The sequence below is a fragment of the Homalodisca vitripennis genome, chromosome 5 (genome assembly GCF_021130785.1).
Source record: "Homalodisca vitripennis isolate AUS2020 chromosome 5, UT_GWSS_2.1, whole genome shotgun sequence".
NCBI classification, from domain to species: domain Eukaryota; kingdom Metazoa; phylum Arthropoda; class Insecta; order Hemiptera; family Cicadellidae; genus Homalodisca; species Homalodisca vitripennis.
The window spans coordinates 101,688,094-101,711,862 of NC_060211.1; the positions used below are offsets into that span (position 1 = coordinate 101,688,094).

Sequence of the window (23,769 nt, forward strand, 5' to 3'; positions counted from 1 at the left end):
ATATAACAAAGCGTCCTTAGCTGAAAAAACATCTTACACACATCAGCCAGTACCAAAAGCAGTAATGGAAGCCATTAGACCTGTGTTCAAGGACTTAGTTAACCCTACTCTCCTAAGGCGTTGCCTTCATGGCAAAACCCAAAATGTTAACGAAAGCTTCAACAATGTGGTGTGGAGTAGGGTACCAAAGAATGTTTTTGTTGGGCTGAAAACTCTTGAATTAGGTGTTTTTGATGACATAGTTACTTTCAATGAAGGGAACATGTGTAGATTAAATGTTTTAGAACAGTTAGGCCTAACACACATGGGGAAATACACTCTGGAGGCGCTGAAGACGGCTGATGTGTCGCGAATGAGAAAAGCGGAGTTTGCGGCGCAGTTAGCAACAAAAGAGTCCAGTATCAAGAAAAGAAGGCTAAGGCTTGGGGAAGAAGAGGTTGATGATCCAGACTACTGCCCCGGTGGATTTTAAAATTTAAGTGGGGTCTAATTAAAGTTTTGTCTTATTTTTATGTTCATTTTATTCAATTGTTTTCGTATTTCTTCGATTACCGAAAAGTTCATTTTTTTTGCAATTAGGTACACTTAAAACAGGAACCGTTTGAAATATCTTAATATATATATATTTTTTTTTTTTGCTTGTAGGGTATATCAGAATGCAGCTCTGGAAGTAAAATAATAGTAATATTTTGAAAAATGCCTTCAGGAAAAATTATTTTCACAAAAACAATATATACAAAAAAATATATGTGAGAAAAAAATCATAAGTATCAAAGTACTGAAGATATTTTAACTATTTTAGTTCCAGATATTTATATAACATAGATAAATAAACATGCAAAATTTCATAGCTTTATATCTAATAGTTGAGGAGAAAAAAAACCTACCTAAAAAGCGTAAATTTAACATGGAAGGGATAGGGACGTTGGACTTCCCTTAAGCGTTTTCAGAATATTAGCTTTTCCTATGGATCCATCATTAAAGCAGATAACAGCATCTGCAACACCTAATTTGAGGGTATCAAGGCCTACAAATACTGTTTTTGGTAATCTTTGCCTTACAGAGGCATTGAAGCTTTCGTTCCAATTTTGGGTTCGACCGTGGAGGCAGCGGGATCATAAATTATAGTCCTGATATAATCTCTAATCTAACTACCAAGTTAACTTGAGACTCTTCATACTCCTGTTCATTTGGGTATTTAAAATTGTTAAGTTTCTTTGATGCTGATGACTCCTTAGGACTAGGATGCTCAATAGTAGGCCTATGACTAGGCCGGACAGTAGTTGAGAGGTTAGATGAACCAGAAGAACTGGAACTAAGCCTATGTTGATTACCTCTGAAAGCACTTTTGGCATTAATTTTCCTAATTCTAGGCATTATGTTTAGTAATACACAATAGAAAATCACACAACTAAAAAACAACTTTGCACAAACCCATGTCAACAAAAACTGTTGTAAACAAACACAAATACCACAACACTGTTCTCTGCAGTTGTCATCTGGTTCTATTTGTCTGACTGTTAGTCTTAGTGCAGTGTTATCAACACCAAACATCAGAAAGCTAAAATGTAGGTATAATATACACTATAACAAGTGATCCATTCCATAATTGAATTATATTGCATAGAAGGTTGCAGATCAGATGCATCAAATGTCATGTCATGGATTTGGTTTTATTTTTTTAAGTAGGCAAAATATTTGTCACATATATACTATCATATATTTCTTTAAAGAGAATAAAACTGAGAATGTTTTAGAATAAAAAAATTAAAACTGATGTTTTTAACTCTAAAGGTACCAACTCCCCTTAAGTGGATTCAACATGGTTTGGCTCCTGGTAACAACATGGGAAAAATTCTTTCCTCTATTTCACAAAAGCGGTTACTCATTGATATCAAGCTGGGCAAGTTATAAACAGTGTAAGGTTCCTTTGATATCTAAGTCTAGGTCATAGTTGGTTTTGTTGTTTTGTAATGTTGTTGTTAAATTTATGTTTTTAAAATTGTAAAGTACGGGATTCTTCTTGTTATTTATTATAACTCTTATTGTGTACGATTTTTACATATGGAGGTTGGATAATATATCGTATTTTTCGATAATATCAATTGAATAACGAGTGTAGACCGCTTATTAAAGTCGCCCCTAGCATTCAAAAATACAAAGCTAACTTTTGCCTAGACCTCAGAGAAATGTTACATTATTTATGGCTTGTTTGGATAGCAGTTAGATTGCAGTTAGTTTGGTTTTGCTTGTTACGATCGTGAGTCAACCTCGTATAATTTAAACCTTTTGAGAATAAAAGTTCATATCAGCCAGATACAAATCTCTCCGGCCATAAGCGCGGTGGTGGCCAGTGTTGATGGCATCATGAAACATCATCCCTCAAGGTAGTACCTATCACTAAAAGGTCTAAATGGTCTGATCACAAATGCCTCCGATCATTACTGCTAGCTAAGAAACGCAACTTGACAAAACAAACAAATATTGTAAATTTACCCAACCATAACTTACTGCTATCTTGCAAGAAAAGTTGTTCCACTTTTACGTTCTAGAACTTATTGTCATTTTCATCCCATAAAAGCTTACATTGTTTTGTTCAGGAAGACGATTGCAGTTGGTCAATAACGCAAATCTCGTTACCGGTGTCAATAAAAATAAATATGATAATAATATAAACAAATTGAACCAAACTTTCTACAGGCGAATAGTGTAAAAAAACTTTATTCAATAAGCAAAACAAACGTAACTATAACTTTATAATTTAGTATTTACTACTATTTATGTACATATATACCATGGGGTAACTTCCGATAACATAAAAATAGCTCTTCTCTATTTAAGAGTAATACACGATTACACAACAAACCCTTACTCTCACTCTGAAAAAACACAATGACCAATTAAAAAGGAATTTTAATTATTTTACTAATATTTTAACTGCTCATGTAATCCACAATCAAACAAGTAAAACTTTCCGGACTAAATACCAAAATTCTGGATAATACCAAAGTACTTTTGTAATATGTGTGTATATATTTACCTACTTATATAGATACGAATGTAGGCGGCATATTAAAGTCTACACTGGGAGAGTATGATATGCGGACCTTGTTTTTTATCATTTAGTATAATCATTTATTATAAATATATATATATAAAACAATTATTGGACTTCTTGGTATATAATTTCCTTTAATATTTTGGCTTTGCCGTTTTCAAAAAGTTATAATAAAAAAACACAGCAAACAAAATTTACATAAGTAAATAAATAAAAATTTACATAAATAAATAAACAGGAATTTTTGAACATGTGATTAAGACCAAAGAGAAATATCATGAACAGAGAAAGAATTTAGAAAAAATAATACATAATAAAAACAATTAATTGATCGTTACATCGATTGAACATCGATCTTGATGTTTCTTGTATACAAATGTAGTGATATACACCATCATCGATCTTTTATTCAGACCAAAGGGTACTTTTGATTTTAATATTAACTGATGTGCCTGTTCTAAATTTTCTAAGTAAATTTTGTTTCCATCTTCGGGTACTTTGCAAATACCTTTCAGTGAATAACATTGTTCAAAATTTTTTTTGGTATATATATATATATAAAATTAGTTTCACAACACGCACATTTACATACATATTTATATGTATGTAAATATATATATATATATATATATATATATATATTTATATGAAGTCACTTTACATATAATAGGCTATGTATGTTTACAATCTGAAAAATCTGTTTACAGTGTTTAAATTAGTTAACGTTCAAATAATTTAATTGGTCAGTTGATTGTATTGATTGTTGTAGAGGGGTAAATCAAATATAAACAGTAATTTATTTCTTTACCTATATTTGTGAACCTAATACATTTATTATTCTTTTAACATTTTCAATATACTCTCCTGCGTGATCTACACACTTTTGCCACTGATTTTGAAGTATCAATATTCCCTGGTCATAGAAATTTTGAGGGCGAGTTGTAAGCCAATTGCGCATGTGCTCCTTGACTTCTTCATTGTTGTCAAATAATTTTCCTCCCAGTGATTCCTTCATAGACGCGAACAAAACATAGCCACAGGAGGATGTCAGGATTATAAGGAGGGTGCCCAAGGGTTTTCCCGCCGATTTCTTCCAGTGTTTCTCTTGTTAAGGCCACGGTGTGAGGCCTGGCGTTGACATGCAGGAGAATGACATATCTGATGGACATGTCTCTTCTTTTGTTTGATAGGTGGCTTTTGCCAACTGTAACAACTGACAGTAGTAAACCGCATTCACTGTACGTGATCATGCAGAAAATTGACAAATAAAATTCCCCTACAGTCCAAAACAATTGGTGCAAGGGCTTTTCCAGTAGAGAGACAAGTTATGGCTTTCACAGGGCAACCTTCATCCTTTTTACACCAATTCTTACTTTATATTTTTGACTTGGGGGTGTAGTGGTGTATCCACATTTCATCGCATGTAACAATGCACTTTAAAAATGCATCTTAATCTTGCTGAAATCTATCCAGTAGCCTTCCAGTGATCCCACACCTAACCTGTTTTTGGTTTTCAGTCAACAACCTTGGAACCCATCAACCACTAATTTTTCTGAAACCAAGCTCATAAGTGATTATGGATTGAACACTTCCATAGCTGATATGGACTGATGAAATTTCTTGTACGGGTAATTGGCGATCACGTTCAATAAGCTCTCCATTGGCATGAATATTGTCATCTGTAAGGCTTGTCCTTGGGTGTCGATCATGACTATAATTTTCAACCCGTTCTCGTCCACCCTTGAATTCTGTTCTTGCGGCCGCCCACGTAAACACATGATTCTTAGACAGTGTACTGTCCCCAAACTGTGCCCACAAACGAGTTAAAATTTCAGACAGTTTAATACCCTCATTGGTTAAAGCTTTATGATAGTCCGTTGCACAACAGACAAGGGACTTCTTGCTTGGTCACGGCTGTACTGACGGCAATGCTGAACTGAAAATTAACCAGAATGGTTCCTACACTTCTTATAAACCAAAAACCTACTCCACACATCATTATCTAGTTGGGACTTGTATTCTAAGAACAATAGCAAAATTACCGTTTATATTTGATTTACCCTCGTAATAAAGCATTGATGTTATTGTTTATGTCAATATAAAAACCGGGTTCGTTTATTGTATTGTACCATGGCGTCCATTACTATACCACAAGTTCAACTCTAGATAATTCTTAACAATTACTATCTTAAATTCAGTTCCTCTTGTACTATAATATTCAACATAAGCCTGTTGAAATAAACACATTCTAATTTAATTATTTATTGATCTTTCTGATAAATAATGCTTAGAGTGTGAATTGGAAAGCAATTAAAGTGCAAAAATCTCAAAAAATCAAATAAAATCGTTATAAAGGAATTAGTAGCCTAACAGATTAACAGCGTGCGTTGTGAATGAGAAACATCACCCAAGTTAGTAGGCTACCTATAAGACTTTAGAGGTATCAGACTCTGAATACCTGAGAGACCTAAAAGATATTATAAAATCATCTAACATTAGTTTCTTATTTTAGAAATATAATTTTTGCATGTATTTATTATTAAATAATTATCAAATATCTTACTACAATTTTATAATATAACCAACTGGCTTTTTTGCATTTTTACGTTGGATTTTTGGGTTTTCCTCTTCCTACAATCTTACTTTGCAACATATACAAGTATAAGGAGACTTGACATTGATACAGTACCTAATTCTAAATAATTGCCCTGGAATTCCATGCCAGTTTCCAGCCTGTTCCATGTGTTTGGAAAATTATGTATATGAACGGTATATGAGTACTGGCTAGTCTATGTGCAATTTAAGATTTTTAAGATTCAATCAATCGATTTTTTAAATTAAACTGTGTTTTTAAGAATAAGATTGTGAATTCACTGTGTGGATGTGTGGTGTTCAGGAAAAACTGATACTTAGTTGTGATCAAAAGTTACAATTTTGTTTGTAAGCTGACCAATGGTACGTAATAAAGTAATGGGAAGTAGGTTAGGTTTTATTTGAGAAAACTCAACTAAATTTTTGTTAATAGTTGTAGTGTGTATTATTCTTTCAGTGATTATAAAATATAAAAAGTTTGAAAACTAATTGAAATTCAATTATTTATATAGGTATTTTTCAAAGAACTTGAAAACTTTTTGTTTATCATATTAATAGACTCAAAATCTCTCTTAGTGTGTAAGATGAAAGGTATTAGGTTAGTATTTAATTAAAAGTGTTATTGTAACACTTAATAATAATTCAAGAAACAAACATAATATAAATATAAAACAGTAAAACAAATAAAAAGACAATAGAATAATAGCTGTTGAACGTAAACAAACCAGTTGAACTGAATGATTTACTCTTTTTTTCTCAGATACATTGGTTGAAAGCAGTCCATGGATATCCAAAGTGCAAAAATCAACACATATTTGAAGTTTTTGGAACAAGAAAGCACTCTTAAGCACCTACTACTATTTTATAACTACAACATTTTATGAAATTTTTAGTCGCACTCTGTGACTTCCACACTTTTAGATTAAGAGCTGGATGTTATTAAAATGATCTTAGTTTTTGCACATTGGAATAATATTAAATCTCATGCAGTTTTACGCTTGTATTTTAGTCGTAGAGTTATGTGAGATGTTTTCTTGTAAAAATATAAATAATACACACTCAAAAGCTTTTTAAATTGTTTTTTGGGTATTTTTCAGAAAAAGATCTTGAACTTTATTGCATGTCATCATTTAAATATAAAAAAATGTATACACTTGAAAAATGTCAAAACGTTTGGATGCGTAATATTGACTTTAAAGTGAGATATCTCCTATAATGCTACAATCAAAATAAGAGTGTAAAGCTATATAAGGTTCTTACAGGGGAAAAACTCAAGGTTATTTTACTACGGCCGGCTCTGAAATCATAAAATTACTCACAGTAATATTGTATAACTAAAATTGTCAATAAGTGTAAATAGTTACATGATGAGTTTTTTACGTAATACATTAAATTTATCTAATAAAAATGAGATTAATGGCTGGACTGGAAAATTATTGTTTCTTAATTATTACCTTACTTATCCCTGTGCAAAACTGTAACAGTCTTAAGGGGTATAAGAGAATTGTAAAATTTTATTAGTGAAACTCTTTCTTATTTTGTGGAGCAACATTTTGTTGTTGTGTATCTGCATTGTGTGTTATATGAACTTGTTGTGGCCATATGTTTAAGCTATGTTGTTTGTTGTTGAATGCAATAAAATAATGGTGAATGCAGGTATGTATGTATAATAGTAAATAACACCAACAAAGTGCTGCTTCCATAAAAAATAATAACAAAAAAGAGTTTGGCACCTGTGTTCACCAACCCTACAAATGATTTTTTTACTTAGGTTGAAATGTATGTTACAGGCAGGGCTGTGTTATTCCATAGTGAAGAGAGAAATAAAGGGAGTTTGGCACCTGTGTTCAACAACCCTACAAATGATTTTTTTTTTACTTAGGTTGAAATGTATGTTACAGGCAGGGCTGTGTTATTCCACAGTGAAGAGAGAAATAAAGGGTGTTTGGCACCTGTGTTCAACAACCCTACAAATGATTTTTTTACTTAGGTTGAAATGTATGTTACAGGCAGGGCTGTGTTATTTCACAGAGAAGAGAGAAATAAAGGGAGTTTGGCACCTGTGTTCAACAACCCTACAAAATTATTAAAGAAGATATTTTATTGACTACAAAACGAATTTCTTTTCAATATGGACACAAATGTGGAGTGTGGAATGGATAGAGGAAGGTAATTCACTAAAACTTATCTTTTGACTAGTAGGTTATTTCTAAAAATATTATTGTTAGTATAAAAACATTTAATAAAAGACACACATCTCCTGTCAAATTGGTACTTCACTTCTAATTTTTCTAGACATATCTCATATCATTTTCTAGATCTAAGCCACATTTAAGAATGGATCACTTATAAGGTCGAAATTTTTGCCTTAATTAAGAATTATTTTTATTCATTTATACATATCTGATAAAACAGTTGTAATACACTTATTTCCAAGAGAACATTTTAACCCTTCCCATGCCGTAGACGGATATATCAAAATATTAGACTTTGACCAAAACGCCAAACACGAATATATTCTGAGTGTAGTATATCCGATATTACACATTGTGTCTCTTAAAGAGTTTTTCAGTTCACAAAAGACCTTCAAAATGGCTGTTGCATGCTCCTTGTCTATCATGGTTGATAAGAAAGTATTTATAGATGACCTTTACTATGCTGGCGCCCTTTGTGCCCTTTGTCTAGAGCTGTGTACCTGCTCCTCTTCTGTGTGTCCTAGAGAGCCATTACCAAATATATCCCTTGTCTGCCCAGATGATAAGATAAGATGATAGACCTTATCTGTGAAACCTTAGATAAGGGAATGCTCTAATAACTAGAAGTGTATGTAATTTATCAGTTTTATTAGTTTGTACCAAGAATTTGAACTTAGATCAAATTCACAGTATAGTAAATTGTTTTATTTAGATTTTATCAATAAATATGCTAATTTTAACCAAAATTCCATGTTTAATATTTTTTGTGTGTTTACCTGTTATAGTATATTTATAATACAAAATTAGTTTTGAACTTAAAGACCAATATATTTTATAGATGTCTTGGCATTATTGGGAAATCAATGGATTTATTAGCGGCATGCAAAGGGTTAAATATTATTGTTAGTTATTAATTATGATGCACTTTTTGTTAAAACTTATCACTTTAACCATAACTGACTATTCTCCTAACCATGCTGTGATTACCCTGCTATTTATTGCCTCTTATGTTTATAGCTGCCTGTTGCTACGATATGCGAGTCAGAATTCCTTGGATGAGAGCTCCCAGAAGCATATTCCTCGTCCCAGCAGCAAAGAGAAACCTCCTTATCGGAACAGCAACCATGCCCATCGAGCATTTGATGTAATGAAAATCATGAGAAAGTAAGTATTTTAAAATCTATTAATTATGAATTAGATTAAATAACAGGTTTTTCAACAATAGTCATTTTAAAAATTTAAACACTACAATATTAGAAGGTATAAAAAAATCTTAATACATATGACTGAGTATGCATGAAAAATTAATCAAAGTATGGGGTGAACTTGCCTAAATGAAATTTGAGAGTATGACGAAATGTATGTAAAAAAATCAAATATATACTTGAAATTCTAGAGTGATCCAGAAAAAGTCCAGAAAAAAAACACAAACTGTGGCACTGCCAAATAAAGACACACTGCAAAACTCATAGTGCACACACCGTAGAAGGTGAGAGTCTGGGAGAAAATCAACATCAGCACATCCTGTGCAAGCCTAATGCAAATCTTTAGGATTTGTTGACACTTGAAATGAGAATACATTTCAACCCTCAAAACGTAGTATTCTATTTTTGTTACATCTAACGTTGGGAAATATTGGCAATTCTGCAATCCTTTTTTAAGAGGGAAAGAGCCTAAGTAAAGACTTAGGCTACCCAAGGTTCTTGGATTAGGGCAGTGTCCAGGCCTGGTAAGATAAATCTCCTACCCAAGATGTAAGTTGTACCCTTTGCATCGTGGAGGTTTATCTGAATTAGACATTTAACTTTTGTACACCTTTTCTCCTCCTACTAGGAGGTCCATTCTTTTTGCCCTTCTTGGGGTGCTTTGGAACTGTGCTCTGTTTTTAAAGGGGGGAAAGTATTGTCTGAAATCTGATGCTGTCACAGACTACTCCTGAAATTTGCAGTCATGTTTGTATGAAGTGATCCAAAAATAATTGGTGACAAAGTACAAAGAAGCTCAAAACAAACTCTTTGCATCATTTCGACATCAGAGACACCTAGACTACAAAATAAAGTGCAATCTAAGTGAAGTGGTATTCTCATTGTCTCATCAGGTGCACTATGATGTTAACTGACACGATCCCAAACCACTGTGGAGCAACCAAGTCACCACAGACGAGTTCATCACATAACATCAGTTTTCATTATTTTACCTCCTATAATAACTTAAAAAATTTTAGTTCAAATAGAACTTTAAGTAAATCTATAAGTGTGAAATAAGGAAATTTATATCCAGTCTTCTAAGGGTTAAATGAGGTTTTTAAAACATATTTTATTATCATTCAATTAATTAAAAATACATAAATTAACTGCATTTTGTGTATAGGTTTGATGATTGAATTGTGTAATCAGATTGTACCTCTGCACTATGTTGTTAGGCAAAACCTGCTGTGTGATGTGCGATTGGTGGCAGACAGTGTGGAAGTTCCAGCACACAAGATGGTGCTGGCTGCTTGCAGTCCGTACTTCCACGCCATGTTCACCAGCTTCGAGGAAAGCAAGCAGGAGCGTATTGTGCTGCAAGGCATTGATCCCCAAGCTCTGCAGTTGCTCATTGACTATGTCTACTCCTCTGAGGTTCACGTCACAGAGGAAAATGTGCAGGTTTGTATTTATATCAAAGTCTTCCAGTTCACACCACGTCAAAACATTGCTTATACAATTATCTTGTTGAAATATTTCGACCTCGCTGTGGAGAGCCATCTTCAGTTAACAAATGAAATACCAGAAACATGTTTTGGTAGTTTCAAGAGTTCATACTTTTTGTTTGTAAATTATCTCTGATAAATAAGGGTTACTGAGGAATGTAACCCTTAGGGGATACCTGTATATCTGCATTCGTCCATGAAGGGTTAAACTTTTCTAAGTAAGCAAAATATTGAAGTAGAATATTCATTTGGTGAGGCGTCAGAGCCTCATTTCTCGTCTCTTCACATTAGTGCAGTCATTGAAGCGAAAAATACAGTCTTACCTCCGAATTTTTTTACTGTGAATCGATTTGCATGAAATTTTGGAATTAGGCTCATCTTACCCTTAACTTCAAAAGTGAAAATGATCTGAACTCCGCCTATTATTTTTAAGGGGTATAAACAACCCCTTAATGGAAAAAATTGACATTGAGCCATTTTATCGCTAGAAAACATGTCTAATAGTAAGTGGTGAAATTGTAAAGTGTTTTGTAACACAATTACCTCATATTAAAATCATTTTCAACCCCTTGAAAATCTTACAACCCTTGCAAACAACCCCTAAATTGAAAAATCACAAAAAAATACTTTGGTATGACATAAAAAGATGTAAGTATAGAGTAAGTAATATTTTATATTCTCTATAATAATTATCAAATTTTTAACCCCCTTTCAACCCTTAAAAACTACCCCTTGATATAAAATTGTTAAAAAATTTTTTTTATAAAATGAAAAGGATTTAAATATTATTCCACACTCTCGAAAATGATTATCATATTCTTAAGCTTTTCTACCCTTTAAAACTACCCCTAAATTAAAACAGTAAATATATATGATTACATTTTTAAAAATAATTTAGTTTAGAGTAAAAAATTGCCATTTATTGAATAAAATATTTACAAATTATATAAAATTCACTCAAATGTGTTATATATACATATAAGAACGTTGGTATGTATTCATGCCTACGTTTCCAAAACATATGAGCCATATTATGTATATATATACACATTGCAGTAGTTTTGGGTCTCTATTATACTTCGTACTTTCACATTGTTCCAAATATTCACACTCCGAAATTTTCAGTTACTAAGTAGAAAAAAATATGATAAGTTTTTGGACCATAACTCCTTCAATTTTCATGCTATCACAATTTATAAAAAACCATTGTAAAGGTAATTAAGAGAGCTGCAACATCCTTCATTGCAATATATAGTAAAAAAAACCTCTCTCTCAAACGGTGAAGGGTTAAAGGGCTTAATAGAGGCTGTGATTGCGCTGCCACGCGCTCTTTAAACAATCATATCTCCATCAATTTTTGTTTGACAGAAAAAACAAAAAAAAACCAAATTGTTTGTCAGAAAAATACCTAAATTTTTCATTCCTACACTTTTATACGTATCTGTCATCATTTTTGAGATATTATGAAAAAAGGTGGTTTTTTTTATTTGAAATTTTTTTTTAATCATGACTTTTTTGAAAAATATGTGTCCTGAAGCAGTCAAACTGATACAATCTATCAAACTCTTCATAATAAAGTTAATTCTAGGCGGAATACGATTAATTTTAATTTTGGTGGAAATGTCACTTATGAAACCCATTGATTTAAAAGAAAAAACATTAGATGCTCCTCTTATTTGCAATACAACTCACTTATTTTACGTGCAAAAGACTTTTAATAGTGCTCATTTTAAAGCTTATTTCAAGCACTACAAAACCCTTTTTTATTAGAATGCCTAAAATGCATCTGCTTGCCGCTAGATGGCATTGACCACATCGATTAAAATTTCAGACAAAATAAAAAACAGCTTTGATCTTTAATATCTAGCTTAATATTGCACTTAGAATACTTTATAAAAAACTTAATTGTTCATTTTTTTACCTGTTACAATTTTGTTCTTTATAACATTTTCGATAAAACGTATATTTTTGGAGATATTTTCAAAAAACCGATGAAAAACGTGAAAAAATTGCGAATTTTCAATTGCCAATAACTTGAAAATTATTGGATTTTTCGAAAAACTTTGTAGATATTTTGCTTAAAATTAGGCCTTCTATCGATATCCGAGGTTATTTGAAAAAAAAAAAAAAAAAAAATTCACCCCCGAGAAGGGGTGGCAAAAGGGTGGTTGCGGAGTTCAAATCATTTTCACTTTTGAAGTTAAGGGTAAGATGAACCTAATTCCAAAATTATATGCAATTCGGTTCACAGAAAAAAAAATTCGGAGCAATAATGCTTCAATGACTGCACTACATTCAAATAAACACATCGCTGCCAAGAAATGAATATCCTCGAATATAAGAAGCTCTGTAAATTAAATATTCTTTAGGTTTGGAAATACGTCTTTCTTTGACAAACTCGCATGAAAATCACCAAGTTTGCAACTGAATTCAAATTTAACATGTTCTACCTCAGCTTAAAATTTGTTAAAAATATTCTAACTCTAACTAGTAAAAACAATTCTTATTTACCTAAAAAGCTTAGAATATTCTTATCATCTGGTGTAAATTAGAAAGTCTACATTATTCCCATTATCTGGGGTAGTATATTCTTGAAGTTTTAGTAACATAAAACATTGAATATACCCTTAAATATGCATAGTTTATGCAAACACTACTTTTTATTCAATACTTTAATATACTTGAGATATAATTATAGTAACATGTACAAAGTGAGGCTAAAAAAAACCAGACTGTGGCTGGAATAAAATATTAATTACACATGTTTACAATTTTATGTGATTCCCCTCAATGTACACTCCTTCTCAGTTACTGCTATATGCGAATGTCTCACTGTGCGAAGCAATGCTGCTTATAATTTGTTGTAATCTTGATCATGACTTCCGTCGCTTTAAGGAATAAAAAATCACAGAGGGTCAAGTCAGGAGAGTAGGGTGGATAGTCTAAAATTGGGATGTTCTGTGGCTAAAAATATCTTCACTGACAAAGCACTGTGAGTTTGGAGCAATGTTCTGTTTAAGGATCCATAACTTGTTTTTCCACAATCGCTCTGTTTTCCCGGCACACGCTCACTTAAGGTATTCAGAAAACTAATTTATTATCTATATTTCCTTTCATCTAAAAATAAATAATTGCCTTCAATTTTAATTTTGACATTCATGCCTTTATCTGCTGTAAAGAACCAGATTTCCAATGCATTGATTAACGTTTTCTTTCAGTAAAAGAATTGTAAAGGAAAGACCATTATTCATTGCAAATACTGATGTTTTCTAAGAAGGTAGGATCACTAGGATCATTTTGAATGTTCTGTAATATGTCAGAACAAATCATTCTTCAGCATTACTTCAGTTTAGATGTGAGTCACTTTAGGATCATTTTTGAACACACTTTGTTCATGTTGAAACTGTTATGGAGAATCTGATTAACTTTCCTTGTCAATTCCTGTTAACTCATACATTGCTCTGATAGTTAAACAGAGATCTTGTCAAAAAAGGTTAGCAATTTAAAAAAAGTTAACATCACTTTTTGCTGACGATGGTCTGCCAGTACATGTGTCGTTACTTGTGTTCTGATAAACAATTGTTACCTTACACTTGATGTAACATTGGAAATGTTTCAATTCAGTAACATTAGAAGGTTTGCATAATTTGTGCAGAGAATTGCGTTATCAGTACAATGATTGTGACTTAGGATTATTCGTAGCGCCTTTGCTAAAATTGGCATTTACAAGCAAGAGTGTGTAATTAATATGCATAAAATTAATGTGTGAAAAGGTGTTTAATTTATTTAAAAAAATTTAAAATACATGTCATATTACCACTTGGTAGTAGCCAACCTGCTACAGCTGATGGATGTGCGAGATGCTTGTTGTGACTTCCAACAGGCTCAGCTACACCCCACCATCTGTCAGCTAGGGTTGTACATTACTGTGTGTTGACTGCTGTTGTAGGTTCTCCTGCCGGCAGCAAACCTGCTACAGCTGATGGATGTGCGAGATGCTTGTTGTGACTTCCAACAGGCTCAGCTACACCCCACCATCTGTCAGCTAGGGTTGTACATTACTGTGTGTTGACTGCTGTTGTAGGTTCTCCTGCCGGCAGCAAACCTGCTACAGCTGACGGATGTGCGAGATGCTTGTTGTGACTTCCTACAGGCTCAGCTACACCCCACCATCTGTCCGCTTGGGTTGTACATTACCGTGTGTTGAGTGCTGTTGTAGGTTCTCCTGCCGGCAGCAAACCTGCTACAGCTGACGGATGTGCGAAATGCTTGTTATGACTTTCTGCAGGCTTAGTTATACCCTACCAACTGTCAGCTAGGGTTGTACATTACCGTGTGTTGACTGCTATTTTAGGTTCTCTTGCCGGCAGCAAACCTGCTACAGCTGACAGATGTGCGAGATGCTTGTTGTGATTTCCTACAGGCTCAGTTACACCCAACCAACTGTCTTGGTATCCGAGCCTTCGCTGACCTCCATGGTTGCATCGACTTACTCTCGTCTTCTGAATCTTACATAGAACAGCACTTCCCGTAAGTCTTTTCTTATAGGCTTCATTATGTGTGTCATAATGTATAGAAAAATCGTTACATTAATATAGACTAGAAATTACGATTATTATATTAGTAAGAAAAGTGTGTGCTGAAATTGTTAAAGTTTAACTTAATAACTATAAAACAAAAAATACATTTTGTAACATGAATGCGAAAAATGTATGTACTGAGAAAATGTGTTGTACCTCTAACAATGACAGTAAGGTGCTTTAATACACCTGAGAGAGGTGGGACAGTATTGTAAATGTATAATTATTGAAGCCAGATCATAATATTTTTTATGTCTTTGGCATAGTAACTGTATACAAGTGAAAATATAAAAAATATATCAGTTTTAAAGGGCAGCACTGTATTTCATGTTTATTCATTTTGTATATTGTGTGTATGTTTGGTTCAGTTTTATTAAAAAATATAAACCACTACTGTCCATTATAAAACTATAGCAAAGATGGTTGGGCATGGAACAATCATTTAGGGCCAACAATCTGCTAATAGCCATTACATTGTATTTCAAAGTATATAATAATTTATGCCACCTAATTAATAATACAAATAAAGTGTTTTAATATATTTTAAAATTGGTTACTGAAGTATCCATTTTATTCTATTACTGAATTTTAAATTAAAGCATATATTAATTTTCATTTAAAATAACACAAAGAAGATTAATAATTTATTATTATTTATTGAAATGACCAATGATTATCTGTTTATTTTTCATTTGTCAATGTTGTAATACAATAAACACACTGTTAATATTTTTATCAACCCATTGAGGTAGACGTACAATCTGGTCTCATATTGGTAGTTTTGGAAATGCCGACATATATGCACAGCTTGTGTTGCTATTAACAAAGCAGCTGCTCATGTAGTTGTTCAGAACTCAAACAGGTTAAATACTAATAGTAGTTTTGATTACTCTGAGGTGGTATTTGAGAACTAAAATGAACAACCAAAATTAGTTTTTCATATTTTTAGCCATTTTAATTGTTTGCATACAGTTATGATTGTTTACATTTTAATAGTGGAGTGAGGATAACTATTAGAAACTGAAGTGGAACTCTTATTAAATAGTGACTTACGAGCAAACTACAGAGTGTTTGATAAATCATAACCCATCTTATATTTTAAATAAAAGATTTAATCTTTTATGTTGAAAATTGTGACTAACATAAAAAGAAAGCTTAATAATTCCTAAAGTGTTTTTATCATATAAATTATTCAACTACAGTTTAACATGTACTCAGGTGTTGGCAACACATTTCTCTAACCACCGTTGGACATCTGCTACTGAGGCTTGCAGCATGTTTGCTGGTATTTTTGTGAACACTTCCCACGCTCTGTTTTCAAGATGGGGTAAAATTGTTGGCCTGGTTTGTTCAGTTCTTCTTGATGAATTGTATACAGTTTTGCTTGTTGGGTATTGACTTATCAAACACATGCCGGCACACATCCTGAAAGCCTCAGTGGCAGATGTCTCACAGTGTTTGGAGAAATGTGTTGCCAACACTGGTACTCCACTGTTGGCAACACTGGACTATAGAATTGAACTATAGTTGAACATAAGGGAAATAACCTTATGAATTAAGCTTTCTTTTTATGTGAATAAAAATGTTACCATTAAAAATAAAATATTTTATCTCAAATATAAGATGGCTATTGATTTTATGCAAAATTGATAGAGCTTATAAGAACAGGTTTGAACCACATTGAATTTGTCACAGCACTGACAAAGTCATATCAAAGTTTTTCACACAACAACAGACTGTTAATAAGCAAAAAGTTCTCATCTGTAAAGATTGAACAGTGAGATTTGTTGTGTAAATAATGTTTTCAGTAAACAATAAATTTCATGACATGAATATTTATTAAAAAAGGGAGGGTAGGGTAATACCAGGCAGTTTGGAATATTCTGAAATTGCACTAATTAGTTATTTTACTGATATATAAAATATTTTTTACAAGTTATTATTTAACAAATTTTTATGATAATATTGTTTGTTAAAAGTATTGTGGCCTTCGGGAAAGTACATAATGAATAGTAACATATATATATATATATATATATATATATATATATATATATATATATATATAATTTTAAAGATCGTTTATTTTGATTGCTTTCTTTTTAATTTTTTATTTGTTAATAAATACAAATTAATTATGTAAGGTAAAATGTTATGATATATATATATATATATATATATATATATATATATATATATATGTATCATATATATGTAGGATATAAACTTTGTTTTAAATGGAATTACAAAACATTCTACCTGTTAATTTGTCCTTTTCTATCAAGGTTTAATCAAATGCTTCAATTTTATCCATGTTTTATAGTTGCCATTAGTGTTGTAGAAGCCAGTATAATTATTTATGCAATAGGGTAGTAGAATATTGGTCTCTCTTGAAGTGATGAAAGAGACCATTTATTTTTATTTGAGGATTTTCTTTGCCAAATCATTATTTTCCCTAACGAATGAGGGTGAATCCAGTCTAGATGTAAAGAAATGTATAGCGACAAGTAGTGTTTTTCTGGACCAACATTCAACACAATATTAGACACCACAATAATCCTGACCAAACAGTTAATTTAGTTCTGGAAATTATTTCTTGTCAAAAACTTTATTTGGTTAGTTCTCCTAAATAAAGTTTAAATAATTATAGTAACTTTGTAATTGTGTCTGGTTACCTGACACAAGAAGTATTAAGAGTATGTAACTGTTACAGGGAGGTTGTGGAGTGTGAAGAATTTCTCACCCTCTCCCACCATCAAGTGTCCAAACTGATCTGCAGTGACCATCTGACAGTTCCGTCAGAGGAGAAGGTAAAGACTTTTATATTGCTAAAAAAGATTATAAAATGAATGTTTGTAACATTGGAGGACAGAAACTAAGCCATGAGGCTGAAATTAATTAATCTTAAAAATGATTAACATTGTCATTCTTGAAAGATTTTCTCTGTGTTATGAAATAAAAAGAATTTGTTCTGTCTTTAAGGATTTGTTGTGAAATTATTATTTTGATTAAGGTAATAACACTATTATTCTCTGTCCTTGTGTCTAATATTTTGGTTAGAGAGAAATCCCACTGAAAAATGACGAATAACTTGAAAAATTAAAAAAGTTTTTCTTGTTGAAAATGTTTATTTAGGTCTTCCTTTATAAGAAAATTACAAGTACAATGTAAGTATATTTCTTTGAGAAAAATAATTTTTAAGTTGTGTGAACACATAGATTTTCAGTGTGCACATACAAATTCTAGTTTCAGCCTAGTATAAACATTTTATATAGTAATGAATCTATTTTAGTGATACTTGTTATACTCTACATTGCATATTCTCTTTCTGGCTACATTATTAGAATGTAGAACTGAGAGAAAACACAAGGTATAAAATAAAATAGACTTTATCGCATATAAAACAAGATAAAAAATATAACGTAACCACAACCCTAATCACACAATGAAGAACAATCACGAGATACGTTATAGACAGACTCATGATAACCGACAAAACAGTAATACACGCCACCGACACATAACAGATCATGTTTGGTTATTGAAGGCACATGGCAGAAGAGCAGGTGGATGGCAACGGTCACCCCCTCACCCTGCTGCGGAATGTTGGTAATCTAAAAATATTTCTTAGCCAACCGTGGTAGGTACGGAGCGTGCACCTGCAATTTCAAAGGCTTTTTGTGAACTAAAAAAAGCTCCAAGAGACACAAAGTGTAATATCGAATATAATCTTGTTTGGTGTTTCGGTCAAAATGTACTATCTGTCTACACAGTTTAGGAAGAATAAAAATAAAAATATAAAATTAAAAACTCATTTATTTTTTTGAGATTTTTGTAGCAGTTCAAAGACAAGAGATAATTTGAAATGAATACATAAAGATATAGTAGGTATTATACACTTCCATAATAACAATAAAAACATCTCCATACAGCCCTTTGTTCAGGAGCCTTAGTGTTTTTTGTAAATGCTTGTTATCAATTTAGTCAATTTAACTGTGTTAACATGATATCATCTTGTAGGTGTTTGAATGTGTCATCAGCTGGGTGAACCATGCCCTGGAAAACAGACAAAGTCACCTGGCAGAGCTGATGGAACATGTACGGTTCCCTCTACTGCCACAGGACTACCTGGTCCAAAGGGTGGAGGAGGAGCCTCTACTTAAAGCTAGTCTTAAGTGTAAGTGCATCAGTTATTCTATCCTTATTCTTACAATATAACATTTGTTATGCTATAGACAAACATGAATTAAGTATGTGTGGGTACCATGTGTAGTCAATCCTACAATGGTTAAGATTGAAATCCCCAGGAGGGTTGACCTACACTGAGTAAAGCTGAAATTGAGTTTTAACTGAAATCTGGACAACCCTGTGGATGTCCAGGATTGGTATATCATTAACCACAAATGTTGATATATTGGGGTAAAAGGTTGGATCTATAGGTTTAGTTTACTGCGGAGAATGACTGTAGGAGTGGGTGGAGCTTCCTTAGTGTTAGTCTGTTGCTAGCCTGAACCTGAGGAAGCAGTGTCTCCCTCGCTTTGACCGGAAGAGGCTGGAACAGAGCCTTCCTTCTTCCAATACTGAGATATAGAGCCCATTATCCCTCCTCCTAGGATCTCAACAGGAGGCAGCCCCTACCACCAAACTTACCAATTCTGAAAGTCCTCTCACTCCAGAAACAAAACTCAAAGGACCTTTTAGGGTTCTTTTAGAGTACTATAGGAAAGTTGAAAAACTGTTTTATACTATTTTTAAAAGTTCTTTTACTGTTTTTTAACTTGAAAATGATATTTTTCAAAGCTATTAAACATAAATGGTTATAAAATACATGTTTAATCCATACCCAAAAAGATTTTAAATATTGTTTGTGTTTTCTTTAAGTATCAGTAAAGAAATTTATGCTTTATTTGTGCTTTTAAACTTAACATTATGGTGCATAGTATAAAAAATGTATACAAAAAAAATTACAAAGCCCTTAATAGTTACAGTTTTGTTGTTTCCCCAATAAAAATGTGTCAAAGGAGTAAATGGTTTACAGACCTAAATAGTAAACTATGTAGTGTGTATAACTATGTTTGATTCATGAAATTTGTTTATTTTATGTCATTCTACAAGATAGTGGTATTAGAACAGTTTTAAGATAAGTTTTTGGCTCAATGTTTTTTATATACCGTACAGGGTGTTTCAAAAGGACTTAAAACTTGGAAAATTCATATTAACATTATTTAAAAAAAGGTACAGTGCTGGTTTTAGTGCTGTTTTAAAAGAAAGCACATCAAGGTTTTTACATTAATCTAAAGATGTCCTATGTGGCTTCTGTGGATTATCCTGCAGACATCTCATCGGTTATTGATTTCTTCCCAAACTGCCACTAGCAATGCAAGTGTAACTTGCTCACTGGCGGCGTAGATTCTTGCTCTAAGTTCCGGTAAGTTACGTGCAAAGGAGGTACATACACCACGGCCCAATCCATTGACCTGGAAAGCTGTCATTGAGAAATTCCCAGACGTCAGTCAGATAGTGTGGTGATGCATCATCTTGCATGAAATACAAATTTCATTCTCGGTCATCCTCATCGATCTGTGGTAGTAAAATTGTTGTAACATATCCAGGTACACTATCCCGTTGATGGTTCTCTCTTAGAAAAAAAAGGGCCATACATTTTCTTCTTACTCAATGCACATAATACGTTCAGTTAGGGCTATCATGAGCAAGTTTCAATGTTTTATGTGAATTTATTACTGACCTAAATCCTATAGTTATGTATGTTATCCATGCCACTTAAGTGAAAATTTTACTCGTCAGAAAAGATGATATTGTCCAAAAAATGTTCATCATCATCCAATTAATTTAACATATCCGCACAGATGCACAGATATACCTCCAGCCTATCTTATGGGTGTATTTAATTACTCGTAAAAGTAACAATCTGTACGATTTTGAATGCAAACATTTTCTCAACACACGCCAAACCATTATATGTGGGACTTGCTGCTCACGAGATGCATGCCAGGTCCATTTTGTAGGGCTGTTGACAAAACTTTGTCTCACTTACTCATCGACTTCGTCAGATGTGCTTGGACAATCTGATGATTTCTTTTGTTTTACTGAGCATCCGATTTCTACAAAACATTCGTTCCACTCATAAATTGTAGGCCTACTACGAGGATCTTTACTGTATTTGGCATGAAAATTATGCTGAACTATTGTCACCGACTTTGATTCTTCAAACCAAAACACACAGCTTGCACGCTCCGGTCCAGTAAAGGCAGCCATGTTTAACGTAACTGTCACTAGCGCTTGTTGCAGCCTTGATTCTGCACTAGCGAACTACGTGATTTAAAACTTGATGTGTTTCCCTTTAAAACAACGCTACCAGCACTGTACCTCTTATGAATAAATTTATATGAATTTTCAAAGTCCTTTTTGAAACACTGTATTTTTTTTACACATCAACATTATCCTCACAACATACTCATTATATTCTTTTATTTTCATACTAAACAACACAAAAATTTGAACAAATAGAATAAAAATACATATTTTAGTAATTTTTTAGGCTAATAGTATATTACTTTTCAAGTAGCTGAACATTTCACAGCCAGAACCTGTTTTAAACACTGCGGCATTAAAAGGGCTGATGTTTTCTGATTGGCTTTTACATTTATACAAATTGTGTCGAAGAGCAGATTACTATCCCATATGGAGTAAATTGAGAGAGGGATGAAGTCTTTGTTTCTTGTTACAACAACCTCACTCACAATATATATAGAAACAATGACATTGGCAAAAGTGTAATGTTAATGCCAATGTGTCATTTTTTTGAATGTGCATTGGGATATGTTGCCATAGTGGGTTATGGTTATGAATAGGATATATTTGTAGTTACGTTTACTTTTTCAATAAGTTAATATCTGAATTTTAAATATTGTACATTGTTGAGAATGTTTCATTTTTTCCGAAGTATGTTTATATTTATATCCTTTTGAATTATTCTTTATTGTCCATAGGTAAGCACAAAACGTAAAAATATCCATTGTAGTTTTAAAGTTTCAAATTGAATAAATATTTTTTTTTGTACCATAAATTTAACAAATTTCATAGAATCGGTTCTAGTGTAGTATTTAATGTTTTCATAAATACCTAGTGCCATTAAAATGTAAACCACCCAAGATCAATAGTGCATTTGCTATTATAATTAACTTGCTAATTCTTCATATTACAGTTCCATCTGGCCTAAACGATACCCAGCTTTTTGTGGGGGATCCGTTATCACATTAAGCTGGAAATGGCGGATTTTATAATATTTAGTGATTAAAACTATTTATTGGCCATTAATATAAAATATGTTCCTATACAATGGATAACAATTGATAAACAATAATAACAACAAATATAATTTGTAATATTCATGATGATTAATGAGCTAAGAATTATTGTATGGTTACAAATAATACTAAGAGTTTGGAATAATTATCTTGATTTGTTAATTGAATAATGTTTGAATAGTTCAAAGTTTTAGTTGGTAAAATTAAGTGTGAAATGTGGAGTATTCATTTTATAAGAAACCATTTTTAAATATGACACATCTTAGAAAATTATTAGATTTCACAATTAGTAGAGGTATACGTCTTGAGGCTGCTATCATATAAATTGCAAAAGAATTAAATTCAAAATAATAAGCTGACGTATCTTGAAATCAAACTTTAAGTCACAGAATTATAACCTTAAAATTTCTGCTATTCTTAGATTCCTCACTTGATTATATTTTTATTCTCATTATGTTCTTGTTACAGGCAAAGATTACTTAATTGAAGCCCTAAAATACCATTTACTTAAAGGAGAACAGAAAGCTCATTTCAAAACTCCAAGGACAAAACCAAGGCAGCCTGTTGGTTTACCCAAGGTTAGTAACAAATATGGATATGTATTAATAATTTGAAAAATTTCTTATAAAAACGGTACTGCATTACTAGTTAGTTACGTAACTGGATAAGTCAATCTATCCATTTGTGGATTATTAGTCCAATAGGTGTTTTTGGACCTTCACTGCTGGTCTATACTAAGTGGTTTCTTGTATAAAAGTTCCTCATTATGTGCAGACTACTGCCGCAGTTAACTACGTTTACTTTGGTTTGGTACAAGGTAATGCCCTTAAAGATATCTTATTTTTTAATACACAAGTATTACATAAGGATTGTGTAATACCCTTTGCATTTGTTTTTTTTAATAATCGTCCATCCTTACAGCAAGACTAAATTTTATTATATCTATCCTTGTGTACGAGGGGGTACCCAAAAAAAACCGGAATTGTATTGCTGGCAGCCGGCAGCGTGTAGTACACATTCCTGCCGCTAGGCGTGTGTCGCGCAAACCCATTGCGAGCTCAGTGACCCCAGTTCCGTTGTCCTAGTGCATTCTGTTCGTTCGTAGTGACTGTTTTCGCTAACCCTGTTTTGTTCTTGTTTCGTTTTTTGTCATGGTAAGTTTAAGTGAACAACGTGCAGCTGTGAAATTTTGTTTTTTACTTGGTAAAAATGTTGCAGAGACTATTTTAATGTTGAATACAGCTTACAAAGATGATGCTATGGGGAAAACTCAGGTCTACGAGTGGTTCGCTCGATTTAAAAATGGCGACATGTCGATTGAAGA

The 23,769-nt window shown here is 32.5% G+C and overlaps 1 protein-coding gene across 1 annotated transcript in view; it reads left to right on the forward strand.

The window, feature by feature from the left end:
• Positions 1-23,769, forward strand: part of LOC124362569 (ring canal kelch homolog) — a 36,154-nt gene that overhangs the window by 2,855 nt on the left and 9,530 nt on the right. The window contains 7 exon segments of the mRNA XM_046817192.1: positions 7,660-7,819; positions 8,863-9,009; positions 10,268-10,493; positions 14,892-15,067; positions 17,831-17,927; positions 19,138-19,294; positions 22,914-23,023. Of these exon segments, the coding sequence (XP_046673148.1) occupies positions 7,782-7,819; positions 8,863-9,009; positions 10,268-10,493; positions 14,892-15,067; positions 17,831-17,927; positions 19,138-19,294; positions 22,914-23,023 (951 nt within the window). The 5' untranslated portion in view covers positions 7,660-7,781.